Source organism: Equus asinus, chromosome 7, assembly GCF_041296235.1.
Source record: "Equus asinus isolate D_3611 breed Donkey chromosome 7, EquAss-T2T_v2, whole genome shotgun sequence".
NCBI classification, from domain to species: Eukaryota; Metazoa; Chordata; class Mammalia; order Perissodactyla; family Equidae; genus Equus; species Equus asinus.
In genome coordinates, this window is record NC_091796.1 from 96713562 (window position 1) to 96738161 (window position 24600).

At 53.4% G+C, this 24600-nt stretch overlaps 1 protein-coding gene across 12 annotated transcripts in view; it reads right to left on the reverse strand.

Moving 5' to 3' along the window:
• Positions 1-549: 549 nt before the first annotated feature.
• Positions 550-24600, reverse strand: part of TTC7B (tetratricopeptide repeat domain 7B) — a 246416-nt gene continuing 222365 nt past the window's right edge. For all 12 annotated transcript variants that reach the window (XM_044774202.2, XM_070514194.1, XM_070514196.1 and 9 more), the window contains one exon: positions 550-1523. In XM_044774202.2, coding sequence (XP_044630137.1) covers positions 1302-1523 — 222 coding nt within the window. In that variant the 3' untranslated portion in view covers positions 550-1301. The remainder of the gene's footprint in view (positions 1524-24600) is intronic.

The window sequence follows — 24600 nt, forward strand, 5'->3', positions numbered from 1 at the left end:
GGGTGGGGTCCTTGAGATTTTAGGGTGCCTAAGATCAGAGCGCAGGCTCTCCACATTTCCTCAGGTCCTGGCAAGGTGGGGCCGCCCCACAGTCACTCAGCCAAGCAGCTCCAGGGAATTAGAGAGGCCTGCTCAGCTTCTTTCTGGTTCTTGGTCTTGGCTATCTGGTTTGTTGGATTTAGTCTCCAGCTTCACATGTGGCCCCAATACCTCTACGCCCTCCCCTCATGGTGTCAGGAGGGCTGCTGCTGTTCCAGCCTCACTTCTCAGGTTTAAGTCCAGCAGGAAAGAGTGAGAGCCTTTCCTTGCAGCTCTCACTCTGATTGGACTTGAGGTTACATGCTCATTCCTGATCCTCTCCGGCCAGTGAATGCCAGATATTGAATGACCAGGCTTAAGTCACACACTCCAATCCCAGAAAACACAGGGAGAGTTCCCACACTAAAATCAGTCCAGAGCAGCCCCCAGGTGCAGACAGCTCCCCACCCCAGGAACTGATCCTTAAACTCTCTGGGACTGTGGGCTTTCACGAAAGACACAGGCCACGGGTCCATTTAAAAATCATTTTATTATTAACATCATCTTCCCATTTAGCCAAGTGTCTGTCATGTATAAGGAATGTCGGTAAATATTCCATTTGAAGCTTCTTTGTACATATTTCCATCGATAAATAAACTCTGAATTCACATAAAAAAGCTAAACTTCAATAACTCATATTTCCTTCTCTTGTAACAGGCATATATTGGTAAAATATAAATATCCTTGGACTCAGGCTTTGTTCTAAGTGAGGACAGTAATTCATCACATGGTACAATTACTGACAACAAAACCAAGAAATTGTCAGCTGGTGTCCTGGCTTGGACTAGTACGAGGTGGGAAACGGAAAATTCACATTTGGTTTCTGGGCCAAGGGTGGGGCAGGAGTGGTAATGGTAGGAGAGAACACTTTTCTTTACAGCTCTGATAAAAATCATCTGCTCTGCCACTGAATTTTAACTTCGAATATAGTCTCCTACGTTTGCTGATTAAGTCCATAATCATTTTACTTAAAACTCAGATGTCAACTAACAAAATATGGCACATAATCCATTTTGAACAATGTCAGTAGATTCAGAAACTATCATTGGGCTGGCGAAACAACAGAAATACACGTGGGGAGCGATGATTCCGGGGGTGGTTTGGTTAGTTCACTGTGGTTGATCGCACAGTCACCCAGGGCCTCGGTGTGGCAGACTCGACGTGTCGGGGCACCCCAGGGGGCCTCCCTGGCCGGAGCGGCAGTGGGGCTGGTGGGCACCTGCTCAGAGCACCCGAGGGATGATGGTGAAGGGTACCGCGGGGCTGCTGGCCTCCAGCTCCAAGGCCGTCAGGAAGCACTCGGTGGCCGCTGCGTCATTGCCCTGAGCTTGGAGGACCTCGCCCAGCCCGTTCCAGACCTCGTGGGCTGTTGAGTTCACCTGCACGGCATCCCGGAGGATCTTCTCTGCCAGACTGTAGCGGCCCAGCTGATGAAGGATCAGAGCCTGCAGGCATGGGACAGACAGACAGACAGACAGACCATCAGAGAGACTCTACAGCACTGGGCTCCTATCTGTCCTCGACTTCCAGCAAGTTCCTTGGAGGTAGGCATGTATCTCCATCGGGCTGGGCACACAAGAAGTTCAAGTTCTTCCTGCACTCAGGGGCAAGGGTCAAAAATTGTTGCTTGAACCATATGAAGTTGCCGACGTCCAGCCATTTTTGAAAGACAAAATGGCAATTTCAAAAGGTTCATTTGAATACTTAACACCAAGAAATAAACCAATTGGAATGTCCAAAGTCTAGACTGACCCACAGGCTGTCCTGTGTGTACCAGTTGGCATCTGCCTGCACAGAAGGGTGTCTGTCATCTTTTTTTTTTTTTAACCTAAAGAAATGTCATTTGTGGCATTACTATCTTAACGATTTAGAACAGAATTTTTTTAAATTGCTCACAGCCCCTTACCCTAACCAAGCCCCTGACCTCACTGTCCCCTGCTCACCTCAGGCTTGGCCAGGGCACAGCTGTCATTTTACACAGTTTTAATCAGGGTACATGTGTTGGTCCCCAAATATTTGATCATAATCAAGTTTGCAAGTTGCACATCTCCACAATTGGTGTGTTTGCCCTCTTCCATCAATGGACATACTCTCATTTACTCAAGCTCTCCCTCACGGGGAGACAGTTAGATCATGCCTAATCTCCTTGCTATAATAAACCACGCTGTATTATGTACATCTTTCTGATAGCACCTCTTCACTTCTTTAGATCAGCAGATTTCAAATCTTTTTTACAACCCTGAAAACCTTTAGTTAAATGGAACCTTACCGAGAACACCCACATATTGTGGAACTACACAGACAAAAAGGAACTGCTTGGGAGCCAGCCCTGATGGCCTAGTGGTTAAAGTTCAGTGCACTCTGCTTTGGTGGCCCGGGTTTGGTTCCTGGGCTCAGAACCACACCACTTGTTGTCGGTGGCCGTGCTGTGGTGGTGGCTCACAGAGAAGAACCCGAAGTTCTTACAACTATACACAACTATGTACTGGGGCTTTGAGGGGGAAAGAAGGAGGAAGATTGGCAACAGATGCTAGCAAAGGGTAAATCTTCCCCTGTAAAAAAAAAAAAAGAGTGCTACCCTGATTCAAAAACAAAAAAAGGGAACTACTCGGGATGGGGATGGGGGGTAGCATATTGGGGAGGACCCAGAGTCCCCCATGGGGCCCTGGACAAGGCTCGGTGCTACTAGCTTGACAACCATTTGGAGGTGCTTCCTTGAGGAAGCAAATTTGAGGAATTTTTGAGGGCAAATTTCCCCAAAGTGGCATTATTGGGTTAGAGGATATGACTCTTTTTAGGGTTCTCCAAATATTTTGCAAATTATATCCCCAAAGTGTCATGTCACTTTTTTGGCCATTTACAGAGTTTTCAGTGGTTGGTCCTTCACTCCCCACTATCATTATTCTTTATTTTTGCTAATTTTGTAAGCACAGAATGGCCTGCCTTACTGAAACCTGCATTTCTTTCAGAACAATCAATGTTAAATATTTCCCATGTCTCTGTTTACGAGCCTTTTAGAAGACTGATATTCATCTGCTGCCATAATTGCCTAGGTATTTTTGGCTTTCGAGGTTTTTTTCTCTGAACAAAAGTTTTTAGTTTTTTTAAATTGAATTTGTCGATCTCTGATTATCCATTTATTTTTTTGTTGCTTCAAAGCTTAGGAAGTTATCCTTTAAAGAAGCGACACACGTTCAGTTTCATTTACTGTGACCTGACTTTCTTTACGTAGCTGCTTACTTTACTTGGGCGATAGGAATCTGAGTGGATTTCCTGTACTTTTCGGAGGCTCCCTTCCCCTCCCTCATGCGAGGCGCTGCCTTTGTCATATGGTGAATCATTACATGAAGCAGGGGCCTTCTATAATTTCCCAGCGGCCATAGCACCTCTTGCCGCATAAGGCTGTATCGTGTTGATTTCCGTTACTCCACGTCACGTTCGACAGGTGGGATTAGAGCCTTTCCTCACTGCTCTTTGCTTTCGGTGTATTTTCTGACAATCTTGCCCTGCATTATTCCAGGTGAATTTACAGCCCACTGTGTTCGTCTCCTTTGGGAGCTGAACTGTACTGCACGAAATCTCTAGGTGCGGTGGAGAAGCCCGACACCTTTACAGCGTTCAGTATTCCCACCCAGGAACATGGCATGGCTGTGGGACCTTCAGACCTCACCCAGATGTCCCCGTGAGGCCTGCACTTCCTTCTTGCGGCTCACGCATGGCACTGGTGAGGCAGCCTGTGTTCTCAAGCCTGCACTTCACCAAGGGGCGAAGGGCAGCGGGTGGGCTCTCAGGAGCAGAAGCAGCTGGAGCAGAGGCATAAACGTGCCTGCCAGAGGCTGGCTGTGGCCTCCACGGACCCACTCCAGAGAGCTCTGCCAGAGACGCGCTCTGCGAGGAAGATGCGCTCTGCCCTTCAGTGGGCAGTGTCCAGGCCCTGTGGACTGAGCTCTCCCCAGGGCACGTGGTTCTGGAGGTGGCATCTGAGGGCCTGAAAAGCAGCCTGACTTCTGAGAGTCACAACGAGCACCTGGTGCAGGAGCTGTGAGGCCCACCTGGGAGGAGCTCACGGTCACAGGGCGACGGCCACAGAGACCCACGGCCCTAGGGCAGTGTGTGACACTGTGGAGGGGTCCTCCTCACGCCCCCAGCTCTGGGAGCGGGAGGCAGTTCAGGAAGCCCAGGCAGATAGAAGCTGCCCTCCCCTGGCCAGGGCACAGCGGACTTCAAGGTCAGATCTACCCTCTCTGAGAGGAAAACTGAAAGGAAACAGCATCCGTTTCCTTTCTTATCAACATTTAGACATGCTTAACGACGTCCATGCTGGAGTCCTTGGGTAGGACCAGGTCCTAGATTGGATCTGCCAGAGCTGAGGGCGGCTCCTTCCTTGAAGCTCGAGAAGGAGAGAAGTGGCCTGCAAGTCAGTGCTCCCAGTTAGGATTCCACCTTGGCTTCTGGCATTTGCTCTCCTCAGAAGGCAAGGCCCTGCCCCTTCTCCAGGGTGAACTGTGGGTTTCGGCGGCCTTCCCAAGGCTGGTCAGGGTCAGGTTCGCAAGGCCCACCAGCACAAGCCTCCCAGCCCTAGCTGTCTGCACACGAGGCCACCATGGAGAACCACTTCCCAGTCTGCACAGGGTTTTCTCCTCACTGCTCCCTCCCCCCAGCTCCCGCACTCCATCCACTAGGGGATACGGGAACCGTGTGCGAGAACAGGGGCAACTGTCCAGCATGGACCTGGGCTTCCTGGAGGAAGAATATTCCTCCATCCAACAGCAGCAAGCACTTCCATGGCGTTTCTGACACACCAGGTAGTTGTAGGGGCTTATGTCAGTTCACTGAATTCACCTGGGGACCCCCAGAGCCACTGCACACAGGCATGGCCAGGACATATACACACCTGGTACGAGGCCTGCTTTTATTGCTTCGGAGAAACAGCCCACAGCTGAGGAGCACCGATTACCTGGTGGAGAAATATCCCCAGGCACTAGGTAGTCCTACTCCATTTTGCAAGGAGTAAACTATGGCTCCTAGAGGCCAAGTCTCTTGTCCCCAGGCATAAGCTAGCTACTGCAGAGCTGGGCTGGAACCCACATCCCTCACTCCCAGGGCCCACCTGGGTGCAGTCCAGGGTTGGGGTGGTGAGTAATCATACCCATCTCCCAGGTGGTGCTCTTCCCACGCTGGTCTCCTTTAGAGAAAATCAGACAGCTCGACACCCTCATTTCCCAACCTCGAAGGTCAGGCGGGAAGAGTGGGAGCTGCTTTCCCAGGTTGTGTTCAACAGGATGTAGAGCTCTTGAGTTCCTGCCCCCTTGCTTCCAGGGGAGGTTATCAGCCTGAGCTCACTCGAGAACATTCCTATTTACTCAACAGAAACGAGAGCAGGGGGTCTGCACAGCGGCAGCGAGCAGCAACAGCATGAAAGGATTACAAAAGGAGCCCCAGCATGTTTCTTCAAGACACAACTTTCTCAGTGCATCAAAATTACTGAATACACACAAGCTTCTGTGTGGCTCCACCAGGCGGGGAGACACACACTGCATGTGTTTGGCAAAAGGGTGACAAGGGACAAGCCACCTGGTAAGACAGAAAGAGGCGTCCTTGGTTATGTGGCTGCAGGTAGAGGATATAATTTAGGTCCCACTGGGCTCTGCTGCTGTGGACCCAGCCCCACACTGTTTCCTTCTTCCACAGGGTATGTCTTCTCCCCATTAGGCACTGTGCTGGGCCTGTGTACCAGGCTCATCTCATATTACTGTCCCTTTAGATACAAGGAGACAAGGTTCAGAAAGGTCTTGCCCAAGGTCACAGGGCCAATGAGTATGGAGCAGCAGGCCAGCCCAGGTCTGCCTGAGGCCAAAGCCCCATTCTCCCCACCAAGTCTGCCCATCCACTTGCTGGCACCTCTCTTGCCTTCAGAGACGAGCCCAGAGCCCCTCAAGCACTAACCCAGTTATATCTGAGCAAGAGCAAATGGGCATCTGCCACGCTGTGTCTCCCTTTCTCTTCTCCCCACCAACCTGTGTCCTTCCTTTCACTTCTCCAACCCCCGGTTGCTGACTCGGTTGCTCCTTCCCACGGCTATGACGGGGAGATGGCTCCTCTTCAGGGCACAGTTTTTCTCCGGCTTGGGCCTGCTGTTGGGGAGCATCATGTGTATTCACTCAAGGACTGGGGGCTCCTGTTAGCCAGAAAGTGGACCAGTGAGGTGTGGAGACCCAGGAGGACCAGGGCCTTGGCCCAGCAAGACCTGGAGGTTACTGCTCTCAGCAGCAGCGACCTGCCCCGACCCTGCTGGAGTGGGGACAAGGACACTAGTCCTTTTGCTGGGAATTTTGTTTAGAAAGTGGCAGGCTGCTGAAACTGGGTGTAGCCTACCATGGGGGCTCCAGGGTAGATGGCAGGAGGCAGGTCTACCCTCCCTCCCAAATTCTGCAGAGAACCAGCCAATGGCCTAATCTGACTCATCACCCTCAGTGCGGGGCAGCTGAGAGCCTATATGGTTCTCTGGTGTTCTGGGGTTCTTGTGGGCTTGGAAATTTCCAGCCTATGTCAGTCTTATATTCCTAATGCATGAACGGGCTACCATTTCCAGATGACCTTGAAGCTTCCTGAGCAATCTGTTTAGTGGAATTAATTCCTAAAGCTGGAGCTGCTCAGGGAGACATCACAGACTTGCCAGGGGCTGCCAGCTCAGGCTTGGCAAGGGACTGAAAACTCAGCCTCTCCCCGCTGCCCCAGTGAGCCAAGAGTAGCTCAGAAACCAGTCACACAATGGGATCAACCAGAACAAGTTCCGGCTGGGTTCTGAGCCATTGCTCGGTGCCAGCGTTGCTGGCAGGTTAGCCAGAGGTAGGCTGGGACCTGGCCGTGCCTGGCCATCAGGACGGACACCACCCAAGCCCCTCGGTGTTGTGAGAGGCACTCCCTGGCTTTAATGCGCCCTTACGCACTAGAACCCTGACATCCTTTCCAATTCCACAGGCCCTACTTCCTCGCTTCTCCAAAGACCAAAGGCCTAACTCCTGAGGATGGCATTTACTGGTTCTCACCACCAGCTAGGCCCAACTTCCTCCCGGCACACCTCTTGGTTCAGCCAGGCTGGTCTGACAGCCCCTGAATTTCTGCAGGATGTAGCCCCCGGCCTCCTTCCACTGCCCTAACCCCAGTCGGTCCCGGCCTGGCCCCTCCTGCTGGAGCTCTCGTCCATCTGCCCAAAGCCCTGACCATCCCCACTTCCCCAAGAGCCAGGGCCGCAGTGACCCCCACAGGCAGCGCTACCCAGAGGCACAGGGCGCTCCCAGCCCTCAGGTGGCAGGAGACAGAGCTTTCCGTGACTGACATATTCCATTATAATAACCTGCCCTCCCCCCACATAAAAATCAACCCAAACCCACTAAGTGATTGTCCAGATCCAAGCCACATGCTGGGGACACATGCGTGGGCAAGACGCAGGCCTGCTCTCAAGGAGCTGGGGGCCCAGAAAAATCCTAACACAACGGAGCGGTTGCTCCATGCTAGGAGCTGGGCTGTGCCTCGGCAGGCAAGGTGCTGTCTAATCCTCTCACCTCTGTGAGTTGGGGCTGTCATGGATAATGTTGGCTAGACAGTCAGACCTGCCTAAGACCCTTCCTCAGGCAGTGAGTGGCAGAGCTGAGGCGCGAACTCGTGCATCCACGCTCTTAACACTAGGTCCTCCTTCCTTCTCCTGGAGAGGATGCCCAGACAGGCTCCCACCTTCCCCGACCCCGGTGTTTCTGGAGCTGCTGTAGGTTAGGAGCCAGCTGGGGCCGGCCTTCCAAGAGGATGGGAATGGCTGAGGAGGTAACTTATGAGTCCCTCTCTTCAGACACAAATGAAGACAGCCTCCCGAGCTTGTAATTATTATAATCAGGTATTTTGTACAAATAGGAGCTTGGTGTTGCACCAAATTGGAAATAAGGGATTAAATTAAACCCATTATTTCAAATGAGAAAAAGCACACTTGGCTAGTTTGAGGACAGTTAGCATCTTCCTCACGCATGTCTTTTGTGTGTGCATGTTTAGCCCACAGACTGACACCTCGCCACATGCCGCAGGCCCCTGTGCAGGCTCTAGTGTCCAAGGCTTCCCGCTGCAGCCCTGGCTCAGGCCAATAGCAAGGCTGCAGCACAAAAGCCCCTTTGGGAGATTTTAGACATCCCCATGGTGCTCTGCCCAGGCGCCAAGTCGCCCCTTGCTGGGCTCAAAGGCATGTTGTGGACCACAGCTTGTCCCTCCAGGAGTACAGGTCCCAGGAGATAAGGTCCCTGCAAGACAGCATTCTTCCCACTGCAAACAAATCACGCGGCTCAGCTCTGGTTGGGGGTCAAGCAAGCGTTCTCTCTCTCTGTCTGTGCCTGTTGCTTTTTCCCAGGCACAATGCTTTGGAAGTCAAACATTTGACAGCAGGATGGAGATGAACAGTTCCCTTGTACTTTCCATGCCAGGGCCTGGCTGCTGCGCATACTCCCCACCCAGGGCCCTGCTCTCGGCTTCTCTGAGCCAGCCTGGGTTTTGCAGAGGTTGTGGGTTCTCACCGAGGCCAGGGTCGGGGAGGAAGTCTGGTATCAGGGGTGGAAGTGGAGCGCCTAAAGATCTTTCTGTTCCCCTCCTGGGTCAGAAACTCTGCCATGACACCAGTGCAGGGGGACAGCGTGGGGGGGTTTAGAGCAGCGTTGTCCAGAGGCTCCTCCAAAAATACAAATGAACCTGGGAGGACAAATGCATGATCCACCAGGCTCTATTAATATTCTGTGTGCAAGGGATTATAACCAATGTACTGTATGTTCTCCTGATTGCAAATACTTTCATAACTGTCCTGGGCAATAGGTACTACATAATCCACATGGCTCATCTCCATCTCCGCACCCCCACTAGGCTTTGCTGTGAGTGCCTGGAGGGCAGGGACTGGGTAAGCTGTGGCCTTCTCTGCACCCTTAGGCCTGATGCCAAGCAGGCGGGCAGTAATCAGGGCAGAATGAATCAATGGGCAGACACCAAATATCTAAGAAATAAGAAAAACATTTGAAGCCACCATTGACTGAGTCCAGGTCTATGCAGCTCAGAGCCCATGTTCCTGCCCCCACTGCATGCCTCGGAGAGAGGGAAAGATTTCCTCAGCACCCATGAGCTAGGGGCCTCATACAGGAGACGGATAGGGGCCTGATGACCAGATCCGCAGCCTTTGCCAGGGACTAGCCTGCGCCTGAACTGCTGGGGCCATTTAAGCCAAAATGGCACTGCCAAGGCTTTTGGACCAAAATACGTAAGCCCCCCATGGTGAGACGTCTGCTCTCAGGACACTGGGATTGTGATGGCCACTAAAGGAAAGCCCATCTCCCCAACTTCTGGGACAATGACAGAGCTGCCAAGCTGGCTGCGGCCTGAGCAGTGGCAGTGCTGGCCAGAGATGGCACGTCAGGGGCTCAGCACCCAGGCAAGGGGTCAGGAAGGGCTCTGCAGGCCCTGGCCACTGCTGGCGGCTCACGTGTTAGTGGGACCCACCAGGCTGCAGGAGGAAGGCCTGGCGCTGTCTCAGAGAGGGGAGAGACTGGGTTTGTCTTAGCTCTACCATTGACGTGGACAATTTCCTTTCGGTCTTAGATACTTTGTCTATATAATGGCGACAAACACAGGAGAGTCGTGAGGCCTAAATGAGAGAGTTTGTAAAGTGCTCAGCAGAGTAAACCTTGGTGAATGGCCGCCATCATGAATATTATGATTATGATCATTATCATTACCATCAATGACTGAGGGTAGGGGAGATTCTTCTCTGAGGGACGGGAGAAGGCGCTCTGTTCCCACAGGAGCCCAATGTGTGGCCAGGTCTCCCCTCAGGCTATTTGCTCAGACCTGACACTACTCCCCAAGAAAACCCCAGAACCCACCTAAAGACTCTCTGGTCTGACACTCTTTTACAGATGAGGAAGCAGAGGGCCAGAGAGAAAAAGAGGCTTACTCATGGTCGTGACCCCACTGGACACAGAGCAGGACCAGATTCCCGAGGTGCCGGGAGGAGAGGGCCTGGTGTGGAGCCTGGCATGTGCCAAGTGGCCCAGGTTTCAGACCCCGCTCACAGTGCTCTAACACTGCCCTCAACCCCAGCTGCTTTCTTTCTGCCTATCCTGCCAGGGGCTCTGTGTGCAGCAGAGTGAGAGCTTTCTGGAAGCCTACCAGGCCCTCAAGAGTGGCTTCCATAAGCCGAGGGGGAACAGGCACCCCCGTGAGCTCCTGCCCCTTCCCAGAAGCTGGAGATCGGTTGGTCTGGAAGTCTGCGTTAGCTGAAACAGAAGCGTCAAATGAGAGAAACCAGCACACTCGAGCCACCACTTCTTTTCAGGTATTTGCATTTTCCTTCCTGAGGACAAGACTGATCAGCTGGGGAGAAAGAAGCGGGGTGCAAGCGGTGGTGTTCTCAAAAGCGTTCTTTTAAACGAGAATATAAATAGACTGCAAGCCGGTGCTTCTCTGAGAAGACCACAGGCCACCAGGCTTTGAAAGGATCTCCTTGGGGCATTTACGGGGAGCGCAGAGCCTCAGCCGCCCCCTGCCTCCCTGCCTCCGAGCGGCCTTTTCTTCTCTGGCAAGCATCAAAGGTGCTGTCAGTTCTGAGCACAGCGTTTTGTGGGCGCAGCTGAGGGGGCAGCCCTGAGCCCGCCCTGCTTTCCAACGATGCCTTGAAAAGGAACTGAAAACATACTGCAGGGTGGGGGTGGTGCCGGCTTCTCCACCTGGATTCCAGCAGCTCCTGGAGAAGCCTCGTCTATACTGGGCTCTGTTTTGTGTTTCATTTCTATTTGTTTTGAGTCCTTAGAAATCGCACCGGCTTGCCAGGGGGCTGAGTGTGTGTCCTGGCCAAGTATGCCAGCCTTGGAAAGCCTGCCTAACCAGGCCGGGAGCCCCGAAGGAGCCAGACCCGAGGTGTCCTGGCTGATGCCGAGGGTATCTGCAGCCCTAACCCCGCCCATCTCTGCCCCAGAGCTCCAGAGCAGGTGGGGTCACACACTGCAATACAGCCCCTTCACCAGGTCAGGCAAGAGGGAATCAAAGGACGCCCTGGAGAAGGACCCTCTGGGGGTTGGGGCGACTCCATTTTTCTCTCAGTAGGTCAGAAGCTTTGGGGAGGGACTGGTGTGGCACTGGCCTTTTCACTTTGACCATTTTACTCAGTTTTGACCCAGTTTCCCCAAAGGCCAACGTTAGCCATTCCTGACAACCTTGCACCCTCTAAGCCACACAGACAGCAGGGCTTGCATGTGCGGCCGCAGCCATCACCTGGCTTCAAGTCCCATCCACACCGCCCCCTTCCTCAGGTGGGGACAGGACATTCATGAGGTCATTTAACCTTCAGAGCAACAAAGGGCTCTGTTCTGGGGACCTGGACTGAAGAAGATGAAGGAAGAGGCTGAGGGGCAGAGGAGAGAAGAGAAGACCCTGCTTGCACAGCTCCTGGGGAAGGGCCACTTACTGGACATGTGACACTGGGGCCCATCTGACAAAGATCGGCTGGGATGAAGAAGAGCTCTGGAAGGGGCAAGTGGGAGCCAAGCCCATGGGAGTCGGCCTTTCTCCGTCTCCAACGGGGCTAGACACAGACGTTACAGGGAAGCTCCTCGCATCCTTGCAGCCGGGCTGGCCTGGGGCAGGGAGGGGGGCAGTGGTCTGGGCACTAACCAGACACCCCTTGGAGGCTTCCCCTCAGCGTGTGCTGTGAACTGGAGCTGAATATTCCAGAAAGGAGAAGACCCCCAGCACCTCCCCTCCTACCCAGGGGACGACAGATGTGGGCCCAAGAGGCTGCCCGTCCCTTTGTTCACTCGGGGTATCTGATGGCTGCAGGAGGCTGTGCTCTCTTGGGGTCCCTTTTCCAGGTCAAATGTTTTATTTGAATAAATGTACCTTCTGGGGACGAGGGCTTTCCAGCATTGAATTCAACTCAGAAGGAAACAAAACAATTTTTCAAAAACCTCTTATTTTTCTAAGCCAGTAGCCTACCAGCTAGGGCAGCAAAAGTCCTCAGGGTTGGGAGGGGAGCTCGGGCCTCTGCTTCATGATGTACAGGCCCCTGCTACAGTCCCTGGTAGGCAGCCTTCTACTCTTGGTTGCACCCTCTAGTGATGGGGAGCTCATCACTTCCCTTGGCAGCCCACCCATTAGTGGGCAGTCTGAACTGATGATTAAAACGTGGAGCCAATGGGGCCGGCCCGGTGGCGTAGCGGTTAAGTTCGCACATTCCGCTTCTCAGCGGCCCAGGGTTCGCTGGTTCGGATCCTGGGTGCGGACATGGCACAGCTTGGCACGCCATGCTGTGGTAGGCGTCCCACATATAAAGTGAAGGAAGATGTGCATGGATGTTAGCTCAGGGCCAGGCTTCCTCAGAAAAAAGAGGACTGGCAGTAGTTAGCTCAGGGCTAATCTTCCTAAAAAAAAAAAATGTGGAGCCCTAATTATAGCCTTTCAATCTAATACTCTCTCTTTGATGTTGGCTAAGTCCTTTGGAGTTATGTGGAAAAGTCCCTTCCCTTTCTACCTGATAACCCTTCAGGATCTCAAGAAAGCTTCCAGAACACACACATATATTCACACACACACTTACTCCAGGGCTCTAGAGGAATGGTAAACTCTTCAGACCTCCTACCCTTCTTCTCCTACCTCACTGTATTCTGTTGCTTAACGTAGCATCTGGAAGGAGAGCTCTCTCTGGGTTAGAACAAGCCATTAAGCCCCAGGAAAATGTGAGTGTGGCTTTTAATTTTTTTAAGCATCTGACTGGCAGAATCTTTTAAAGCTGCTTTCTTCCAGGATGGTTTGGAGTATTCTGGAGGACTTTATTCCACAATGAGCAGAGCAATGGGCTGTCAGGCAGTAATCACTAGCAGTGAGGATGGGGACCATCTGGCCATAAGCCCAAAGGGCCAGTCCAGTCTCGAGTGGATTTCACACAGACTAGGACGCCTTGGCCCCAAATTTCCCCTGGCCTAATTTCTTTGAAACTGGGTGCTTCAGCACTGGTGCTGAACTATCCACAGGCTGTGGTGGCTTTTAGAGAATGGTCAGTGGGAATTGGTGGGACATTCAGGGGAAGGACCACAGCCAGTCTGGCAGCTTCCAAGCACCAAAGACCCACAGCCTGTCTACTCTCTGCAGCCGGCACCAAAGAGTGGTCAGCAATGGAAGGGAAGGGCAGCCTTCTTGAAAGGGCCAGGCTTCTTATTTCACAGTTGGAAAGGGGGCCTTGAGCACTCTGCCAAGACCACAAGAGTGAGCTGAGGAGCATCCTGGTTCCCAGGTTCCCAGGCTGGGGCTCTTTCACTCTGCCACAAGCAAAGCTGTTTCTAGTTCTTTCCTCCCTTCCACAAACTTTCACTGAGTGTCTGTGCATGTTCCGGCACCAGGCGCCGGGCACTTAGTGGCACAGGCTGTCACCCGGCCATGCTCCTGCCCTCTCTGGCCTGGAGGGGCTGGTTTGCTGTGGGTCCTCCCGCAGACTGAGCTCCTGAGCCAGGCACAGATGTCTTTCACCTGTGGACCCAGAGTCTGGGCCAGAGCGAGGCCTGTTGGAAGGAGGATAAGGAGGAATTCCGGAAGAGATAACATGATGCTCTCACCATTTTTATTAAACAAACAAGGGTGAAGCTCAGAATCAGGGTGACTGGCTCATGCCCACGTAGTTATAGAGGAGGCGCTACCACCCCAAATTGGGTCTGATGCCTCTGCCTGATTATACCTGAACGGTCTGGGGCAGGTTCCTGTCTCCTGGGCAGCCACTCCCCAGAGGGGCCTCAGAGATGAAGGAGAAATGAGGAAATGGCCCTGGAAAGGCAAGTACCTGGCTCAGTGACCAACTAGGTGGAGGCCAAGTTGGGTCTGAGAACCCAGGCTTCCTGAGGACTCTTTGCTCTATGTCAGGCTACCAGCATCTCCAGAGAGGGTGTCGGCCATTTAGGGGACCAAGAGACACATTCCAAGAGGCCTTCTCTGGGTTAGCTGGCTCTGAACCCCACAGCTCACGGCTGGACTGCCCAGAGAGCAACCCTCCCTGGGGGCGAAGTTCTGGGGACTTCCCCGGCCAGCTCTGTCAGCCTGCCTGGGCACTGTAGGCCCTTCCTCCATGTGGGGGCTGCCAGACTCCAGGAGGCCAGACCGTGGGCTCTCCAGACCCAGGTGACCACCAGAGGATCTAGCTTGAAAGGGCCTGATGGGGTTGCCCACATCAGCTTAACGTGAAGAATGCCCACCCTACCCAGCATCATCTCACGGGGGCGGGGAGGGTTACCCACCCAGCAGTCCCTCAATCTGGATTCTGCTGAGCAGAGCAGGACAGGACAGGAGCAGCCCAGCTCCCTTCCCTGTGACCCCAGCAGCAATCTGCCTGCTGTGCTCCCCTTACAACAAACCCCTACCTGTAACCTTTGCTGGGGGATGAGATGATTTAGGTGGTCAACTCCAAATTAGCAAAGGGTACCCTGTGCCCCCGGCAGTCTCATCCAGCCCAACTACAACCCTCTGTCTAGAATCCAGAGTCCCTCTACTCGCCCTTCCGAATGGACAGTGTGGCGATTTTGCTAGTCAGGAAAGAGAGAGGGAGAATGACTTTAATAACGGAAGGATGATGTCACGTCAACATCGGTGTGCCTGAGGTCCTCTCTGACTTCAGCACTGGAGAGACTAAGCAGGTGTCTGCTCCCTCCCTGACAAACAGCGCGGACGCTGGCTGGGAGCTGCCCCCAGCCCCAGCCCTGGGCGTCCCCCGCTGCTGCAGGCAGCCTCCTTGGAGACCAGGCTGGGAGGGTGAAGGGGAATCCTGTGCTGGGGGTCGGGTGAGCTCCCCGCCGGCTGCAGCCTGAGGCAAGGCACTCATGAATTCAATGAGCACACACAGAGAAACACCAGCATGACACCCCAAAGCTCCCCATGGTGCTCTGACCTAACTGGAGAACGGCCAGACCAAGCAAGTCCCAGGCAATATCAAAGGACATCGGCGAGAAAGAATCTCGGGTCTGCCCCTGTGCCACCCAGGCTGGGCAGGGCCCTGGTAAGGGGTGGAGGGGGACAGGAGGAAGCCTTGGGGTCCCCCACCTGCCTTGCTCTGTAGCCTGACACTTCTTGGTAATCCTCCAGACGAATCTCTAGCCTCCCTTCCCCCCATCTGCCATTTAAATCACGCGCTGTTATTGCGATGAGTATTAGCTCGGGGCTTGGCGTGAACAGCAATACCAGCTACCAGCTTCTGGGAGAGAGAAAGCCGCAGTTTGGCCCTGGTGCTGTGGGACCTGCCACACCCCAGCCAGCGTGTTCTGCGGTGCTAACACGGCTCCCCTTGCTCGTACTTTTCCATTGGTAATGGGCAAGAGACTCCTGTTGACTTATTTATACAGCTCCCTGGTTGACTTATTTATTTATTTTTATCCACTTTCCCCAACAACAAGTCAGGCACGGGGTGGCCTGGAAGTCAGCACTTCCCCGTGGCCTGCGTTATCCACGAAGTGGAAAGTTTGGTGCTAATCACCCTCCAGAGGCCGAGGCCCAGCCTCACACCCTCAGGGGAGGCTGCTGCTGCCCCTGGTGTGTGTGGGAAGATGGTGTTCCACCCCAGGCCTGTGCAGCCCAGCCAGAGAGGTGCGGGCCTCTGGGAAGCTCTCAGTGAACTGGGTCCTGCTTCAGGCCCAGCCTTCCCCTGGGGCCCTGGGACCCCAGCTTCCAGCAGTGAGAACAGTCACCCAGGTAGACACCTAGCTCCCCCACAAGTTGGTGAGGACAGGGCTGGAGGTAGGGGGAGACACACGACCCCAGAACTCTGGTGGGGAAGTGGAGGTTCTCCACGGTCAGAAAACAATTCCCATGTGACCACTGCAGAGCTGAGCTGAGGGGCTTCCTGGGAGAAGCCGAGAGTAGGAGTGCCCGAGAAACCCGGGCCCGCTCCTGAGGGCAAGGCCTGGATGCCCTCCCAATGACCCTAACACACCCTCAGCTGGCCTCTGTTTCTATCTGCCCTCAGACAGGGTGGGGGGGGTGTCATGCCTCTGACTGGGTGTCACTGTACTTGGGTCTAACCATTTATCACCAAACACTGAAAGCAAAGCCTGTCCCCAGTTATTTCCACTGAGGCATCCTGGCCTTCCCTGGGGCAGGAGGACGGAGCTGGGAGACATCTGGCTGGTGGAGGGCACGCCCTCTCAGGCCTGCTCTGTGGTCCAACTGTCCAACTTAGGCAGAACCTTCTGTCTGCGCCTCACTTTCCCAACCTGGAAAACTAAGGGGTGGAGTAGATGATCACAGATGAAAACTCTGGGGTTTGGTAAAATCTGTCCCACAAGTATTTTCTGGACAACCTGCTTCACCACCAGTGTGTAACTGTTCTCTCAGGGCTTAAACTTTAATCAGAGAAAGGAGCAGACAGCACCACAGGGCAGCCTCTCTTTCCTCTGGTCTGCAGGGTAGAATGCCCACCACATTCCAGGAAGGGGCAAGGGCAGTGGCCAACATGGCTGGGAAGGGCTTCCTGGAGGAGGAAGGCCTGGCACAGCGCCGCCCTCTAGCAGCCAAGGTGGCCACAAACAGGACAGCAGCCATGGAATGTCACTCCTCACTATGCATGGCGTCACACAGGAGAGAGAGGAATGGGCTCTGCTCTGATTCCGCAATGTGTGTGGCATGTGAGTGAGCTGAGCTGGTGGGGCCCCTTGGGGTCACCGAGCGGTGCAGTGTGGATTTCCCTCTGACCCTTCAAAGACAGCCCGTGGCTGGACACACTTTAGCCCAGTGTGGAGGAGTGACAAAAGATGGGCTCACTGGGAGTACTGGAAGACTCTTGGGTTTTGAGAAACTCTGGAAAGCTCTAAAAAGCCAACAGTGCAGAGGAGAACTTCCAGGGAACTCAGCCTCCTGGAGGTGGAGGCCATGAGGACTCATCTCCATATCCCCAGAGACTTGTGTGGACACTCCGCAAATGCTTGTGGATGGAAAGGCAGTCCTGGTCCCTGGTACAAGCCTGGTATACTGTGGGTACTCAACAGACAGCTGTGGAATGGGTGTCATCTCCCAGTTCTGCACCAGTCACCCACTCCCATCCAGCCAGGGTCCACCATGAGAAGGGTGTGGAAACCTCACCCAGCCTCCGTGCCAACTTGCACCCCTGAGTGCAGGGGAACAGCGCTTCCAGAAGGCTGACCAGGAGTGGAGAGGGTGCTGTCTGGGTGGTGGGATGTTGGGTGTGCTCCTCAGCCAGGATGGCCAGCAGGGCATCTAGGCCACACCCCAAAGGCCGCCTTGGGGTGCAGGTTCCAACTGGATTTCATGGAGAAGGCCAGCTACACAAGCAGCTGCCAGGATGACACAAGGCCAGAGCACTCCCACAGTCCGAGTTCTCAACAGGCTCTGCTGGGGGGCTGCCCACGCCAGGCCCACCCGGGACGGTGCTCTGCCACAGGGGGAGGAACAGCTCTCTCAACAGCCCGCCGCCACTCAAACGCTGGGTGATTCACGACCTGCCACAGGGAACGTGGTCATCTTGGCGAGCACCTTCCCCATCCCTGCCAGGGTTTGGCGTTAACTATTTTTCCATTTTTAAATAGGAACAAACAGAAATGATAAGACACTTTCTGATGGAGGGAGGACTGGAATTGATAAGCCTCGGAAAAAATTTTTTCCACAAATAACAAGAGAACTCACAACAGGGAATCCGGGCAGGAAGGCGGGCTGGGGGGCCCAGTGGGCAGCGCCCTGCTCGGGCTGAGTGCGGCTCATTTGCATCTCTCGGCTTTCCTGGCATCAGAGCCGAGGAAGGCTACGATTTAGTGAGGAAAAGAAAAACAGCGGTTTGTTCGGAAATGGGGACTTTCACGCCTGGGTTCTGTTATAAACTTTCTCCCCAGAGCCCTCAGACCTTGTCCCAGGGCTGGAAGAGTGACCGGCAGCAGACCGGCTGGGGACATGCAGGGAGCAGCTGTCATCAGAGAACCGCACGGCTGCTGCAGAAATGGCACAGAGACTCAGCCTGGCACCTTCTTTTCCCACACACTTGAGCTCTTACCACTGACCACTTTAACATGGACTAAATCAGCACCAAGATTAGAGCTGCTTCCTCAAAAATCCCCCTCCAGCGCTGATGGGAAGAGCATAGTAATGTGTCGGCTCCCCTGTAAGGGGCCTTCGGGCGAGCTGATATGTGCCGGCCACCTGCCGTCTAATGGACCATGCTCACAAGGAGCATGGGAATCTTCTCCGAAGCCAAATGCCTGCACAGGGAGCTCCAAAATGATCCCCGCGGGGCTCAAACAATCATTTAGAGGGAGAAGGGGGAAATCGGTAGAGTAAATTAAAGCAACAACAGATATTGCTCCCGTGGTTAAGCTCATGTGACCCTCACACCGTGTGGATGTAGGAAGGGTAAGGCTGCACCGCTCACTGGGGTCCACAGAGGGGGCCACTCACAGCCCGGGGCGACCCACCTCGTGGCTCTGGCTGCCGAGGAGCTGGGAGGTGCAGGTCTTGGCCTCCCTGTAACCCCCTGGGGCACCCCCTGCTCTCCGACGGGGATGCTCTGCTGGGCAGAGTCCCTTCCTTCTCCCTAAGAATGGGGGAGGGCGGGTCCACGGGGAGACTTCACGTCCATCCTCCACGGCCTACGGGGGACCTCTTCACGTCACACATGACTCTCATAGCCACGCTGTCTTGGGAAAAGGGAAGGTACAGAAAACTAACAGCTGCCAGGTAGATCTTACGTGCCATCGGGGAACCGCACGGCTGCTGCAGAAATGGCACAGAGACTCAGCCCGGCACCTTCTTTTCCCACACACGTGCTGGGCAGGTGCTCAGAACCACGTTCAACCTCACACCAGTCTGTCAGGGTGGAATTCCCATTTCTGAATGACAGAGGTTAAATAGCACGTCCAAGGTCATACAAATCGCCAATGGATGGCAGTGCTGGAATTCAAACATGGGTCTTTGCTCCAAAATGTGTCCCGACCATACCTGCTCCCTGTCACCTGCCCGGGCAATTCTGAGTCTCAGTCTTTCTCCCCCGAGCCTCCACTCAGCTATTCTCTCTCTACCTAGAGTGGCGAGGTGAGCTCCATTGTATCTGTGCCATGAGCATCCTCTGCCCCAGAAGTCCTGAGGCAGGGACACTCGTGCTCCTCTCTGCCAATGTCCACAGCTCCCCACCTCCCATCTCCTTTGCTTCCCTTCTCCCCATTAAATCATCTAGTTATGTGAGTCCTGTGGTGTGCTAGTAAACTGGGTCTCTGAAAAAAGCCCTAATTTGTAGCATTTGCCAATTTCCGTGGTATAAATACTCCCACCATGGCTGATTTCAAGCCACCCATGATGTCATTTGTAGGTGGAGCTGGGCAGAGATGAGCAGAACGGGCTTGATGGCTCTGGCAGGTGCTTCCTGCATCCACTAACTGGCAGCAGCTGCAAGAGGCCCTGGCAGAACAGCAGAGGGACCACAAGGAAACGGAGGCGATGCTGGGGCCATAAATACGCCATCCCATCGCCAAAGCTCACTGCTATCTTGATGGCTGAGGGGGGTCAGCACAAAACTATTTTCCTCAGGATTGAGGATACAGAAGGGGAGAAAAGAGATACGTTTTCTTCTGTAATGGAGCAACTTGACTTGGGGAAGCTTAAGGCGTTGTCTAAACACCCTGAGAACACGTCTGACACCTGGGAAGATGGGCTGGGGGCTTTGTCTTCCCCAGTCTCCAAAAGATCACTCAGCGACGCAGCCTTCTGAGCCTGATTTCCTAAAGCCAATTTTCTTGTAAACTGCGCTGTGTCCCATGTCATACCCGCTGGTGTGTGTGTGGGCATCTGCGGTGGGAGGGGTGGCTGGAGAGGGCTGCTGTTGGCCAGAGGATGGCATGGGAGCTGCTTTTCTTTAATCATTCCAAAGGCAGATGCAGATTTGTCACCTTTGTGTAAGACGCCAGGCAGCAGGTAAAGAATTTAACAGCTTGTGGGAATTCTAATTAGAGAGCCAATTATAACTCGATTGACCTGCCTGGCTTTGAAAGGCCTGGAAAAACGTATGTTGTCCTTAGGAAGAAGCAGATTTTGCTTCCAGTTTGTTCTGGGAGATCCCTGCAGGGTTCCTCACTTGTGCTTTGGTTCCAGCCCCATGCGTCTGTCTGATGCCCGCTGCCCTGACGCAGAGGATGAGAGAAACACTGCGGGGACACGCAGCACTATAGGGGAGGGGCCATTTCTACAATCGGCATGCTTTGCTCCTTTATTTATGAAAAAAGACCCAGCGTCATATCCCATAGGCTCCCCTGCAGGGGTGGGCCAGCTGCTTCTGCTTCATTTGGAAGGACATTGGCCAGCATTTCAATTACAGATCTAATCAAGGCTGGCCTCTTGGCAAGGCCAGATCCCAGGCTTAGTGTGTGTGTGTGTGTGTGTGTGTGTCCAAGATTCCCTGCACTGTTATTATCAGCTTGGGTCACCCACCCTCCCCTGGGAGACTGACACCTGGCAAGAGAATCAGGCTTCCAACAGACATGAGGAGGAGATGTTTCACATTTCTCCCAAGAACCAAGGCACACAGTCATTGGTAGACACCATTAAAGTCCTTCTGGCTCACACATGGGATCACATCTAACTCTCCACAGCCTGGTGGGATAGATGCCATCATCTCCACCTACAAGGAAGAAACGGATGCCCAGAGAAGCCCAAGAGCCCCCAGCTCGTCCATGTGGAAGCTGCGTCTCTAATTCAAGGCATTTCTTCTCCTGATGCTAATCAAAGACTGATTGTGCTGACTGAGTCCCTTCTCCTGCGCGGTGGCTTCATGGACATCATGTAGACCACCACAGGGTACAGGACTGGCCATAGCCCTAAGCCGAGAGCAGAGTGGGGCTGTGGAAAGGAGGGCTTGTGAATCCGGCAGGGTCAGGCCCGAAGCCCAGCTACAACTGGGATTAGTTGGGTGGATGAGGAAAAACTGTGTAAATTATCAGAAGCTAAGTTTCCTCATTAGTCAAAGTTCCCTTCTGCTCCTGAAACGTCAGTGCTCCTGAGTTCTGTCCTTGGCCCTCTCTCTCTTCCTCTTTGAGATTCACATCTCAGGCAGTCTCATGCCCTCCTACAGCTTTGGCCACCACCTACAGGTTACCACCGCCCCCTAACAATGGCTCTAGCCCCAGAAATGCCCCAATCTCCAGACCCATGCAGCCACATGCCACAGGGCATCTCTGCCTGCACAGGCCAGGTCGCCCAATCTCAACATGGCCAACTAGACTTGTGTCCTTCTTCCCATAGCTGCTCCTCCTCCTGTGTCCCCTCATGGTGGTGAAGGCATCTTATCCATCCAGGTCCCTGAACTGGGTATCTGAGTGTCAGCCTAGAACCTTCCAATTCCCTCACAAGCCTTACTGAGTCTACCTCCTCCATATCTCTTATCCTGGACTGTCGATGTGTTATCAGCTAAGTCCAGTCCTTAGTATCTCCTGGCTTCCACCTAACCTATCCTCTACAGCTTCTAGAATGATCTCTCCAAAATGCAAAACTGATCACATTGCTTTGTCTTAAACTTTTATCTTGAAAAATTTCAAACCTGCAGAAAAGTAGAAAGACTAATAGAATGAACATCTATATACCTATCATCTAAATGTAACAACTGTCAACATTTTTCTTATTTGCTTTATCTATTTTGGGGGAAGGGCTAGTATTTTAAAGTAAATTATAGGCACTGTGACATTTCACCCCTAAATATATCAGCGGGAAGCTCTACAAGATAAGCATGTTTTCTTATATAACCGCCCAACCACACCACACCTAAGAAAATTAATAGTACCTCCTTACTCTCATCTACCACCTGGTCCACATTCAGATTTCCTAATTGTCCCATACATACCTCCAGCAGCTGGTTTGTTTATCATATATTTAAACTCCATTTGTGCCCCAAGTTGTGGAAGTGTCCATATCTCTACTCAGCCTCTGTGGAGCCTCTTCCGTCTCTCCTCCCTGCATGAGAACAGACGGCCCTGTGCCCTGTCCATCTGTCCATCAGAGTCTCTACGGCTTTTCTTATACTTAATTATATATGTCTGTCTCTCCTTCCAGACTTTCAGTGCTTGAGGGGAGTGGCCTGTTTATATCCTCAGATATAATCTAGTCCAGTATCTGGCACAGAGCTGGTTTCCATGCATCTTACATACATCATCTCATTTAATACTTGCGACAATTACTAAGAGGCTGTCGTGCTGGATCAATGGCCAGTGACTGAATGAACGCAATGCTAAGAGTAAAGCAGGAACAATACCTGACTCAGGGCAGGCGTGCAAACCCTGAGTCCTCTCCTGTTTCACAAGCCTTTTGGGAGACTAGCTAGTTGATGTTTGGAAAGGCTTCAAAAAAAACAATAACTGCGAAGGTGCTCTAAGAGACAGGTGTCAGGTAAATACCAAGCGGATAAGAAGAGGGCGGGAGCAGACTGGAGGAGAGAAGGCATCAGCCAGTGAAACTAGTGGGAAGGGAAAGGGGCAAAGTCGCCATGGGGAGAGGGAACTGCTGCCAGGGCAAGGTCCCAGAAGCCTCAGCAGAGGAACTACCTAGTGAAGGAGCTCTCTAAGGGCTTTCCTCAGGCTCCTGGAGACTTGGAGCTTTCTGGACGCTGGGGCCCAGACCTGAGAGCCAGCAGTGGGGCTCTCAGACTGTGGTTCTCTTCTCTCCCCAGGAGGCTGCTGAGGCCCGGAGAGGCACATTAGGGGCAAGGCCACCCTGGACCCTGGGCAGTGCTCTCCCCAAAGGCCCCCGGGTGGAGTCTCAGCACACCTGCACCCTATTCCTTGGTGAGCAGTGCTCACTGGTTTCCAGGTGCAGGGGCTCTGCGAGGACAGCGCCCCAGAGCAGGCTTCTGCGGATCTGTGCAGGGGAGAAGGACCTGCCTTGGCTCCAAGTCACAACCTTCCCAGAGCCTGAGGGCTTGAGACTTGGTGATTCTTGGTGTTTTGTCATTAGTACGCTTGTCCTTGGTACGTCTGTCTTTCCTACCACCTAAGCAACCCCTCACCCCCAGCCCCTTGGCCGCAGGACGGGTGCCAAAGGCTAACCTGGAAACTTTCCTGCGTCTGACGGGGCTTGTAAACCAGCACTGAGGCTGGCAATGCAGGCATGTCCGGGGCTGGGGCAGCTGAGAGAAGGGATGCTACACAGCAGGGAGAGACACTTCTAGGGAGGTGAGAGGCGAGAGGAGAGACCAAGACTTCACTCCAGTTGGGAGCAAAAGAGAAAGGAGACAAGCTCAGTGGACGCTGCTTGACCGTCAAGACACAGAGCTGGAGTCCTCCACTCCTCAGGAGATGGTGAGAAATTCCACTCCTCCCACCGGAGCAAGGGGCGGAATTCTCTGGGGCCAGGGTCTGCCCTGGAGGAATTCAGAGAGCTGATCTCTTTGCCCATCACCCCCAACCCAAGAAGGCAGGTGCCACTGTCCCATTTTACAGATAGAGGAAGTGGGCATGAAAGCTTCATAAGTGATAGAGTCAGGATTCCCGGTGGGTCTGCCACCCATTGCTCTGTGCCCTTGGCAACTTCCTTCCCCTGTCTGGCCTGTAGAAGAGGGTGCTTAGATTAGGGAACCTCATTGCCATTCTAGATCCTGCAATGCCTTCAACTCTCTGGTGAGTGTCAGGTCCAAAGGCTTCATCTGTTGCCCGTCTGAGACTCCTCACGGGATGTCCTCCCTAGACCTTTGGGCTGAAGAGTTTTAAGCTCAGTCTAAAGGTCCAGACAATGCATGGGGTGGACACGGCACAGATAGGGTCCAGGAGCACTGAGTGAGGAGGCTCTGGGACCAGCAGCAAATGATGGGAAAGCAATTCAGGCACCAGCCAGGTTAGAAGCAGCCAGCCTAGGTGGCCCCAAATGCCACTTTCTCATGGTGGCAGCCCTACCCTCTGGCTGAGCTCAGAAGCAGGCAGCGTAGGGGGAGGGTGCTGAGGAATCCAAGAGATGCAGCAGGGCTGAAATCCAGGGAGGCCTGAAATAAGGAGGGGGAATCAGGGACCGGTATCTGAGAACACAGAACAGCCCAGAGAAGTGAGAACTTGGATTGGATAGCCTGCTCCACACCGGAGCAGGATCTGCGGCAAGGCAGGAAGGCAGGGGAGGCAAAATGTCACATCGTACTGGAATAATGGGGCAGAATTTCTAAGAATAAATGGTTTGGGTAGAGTATGTCAGATTCTAAATAATTTTAGATCATAATTACTAATGAGACACTGAACTGCGCTGCCTGTAATTAGTCATCTAAGACTGCAAAACAGAAAATAGAAATAAACACAGAATTAATTTTTTCCTTAAGCTGCAGCAAAGGAGTGAGCCTAATGACATGGCTTGCATTTCAGAGCCTACACTGGATCTGTGATTTCAGTCCTTGGGGAAGGCACGGAGGCCTGAGGCCACATCCCCCTGGCCAGCACTGAGAAAATGCTGCAGTGGTAGGAGGGACCCAAAAATCAGGCAGAAAATGTTCTGCAGAGAATATCCCCGCGCCAA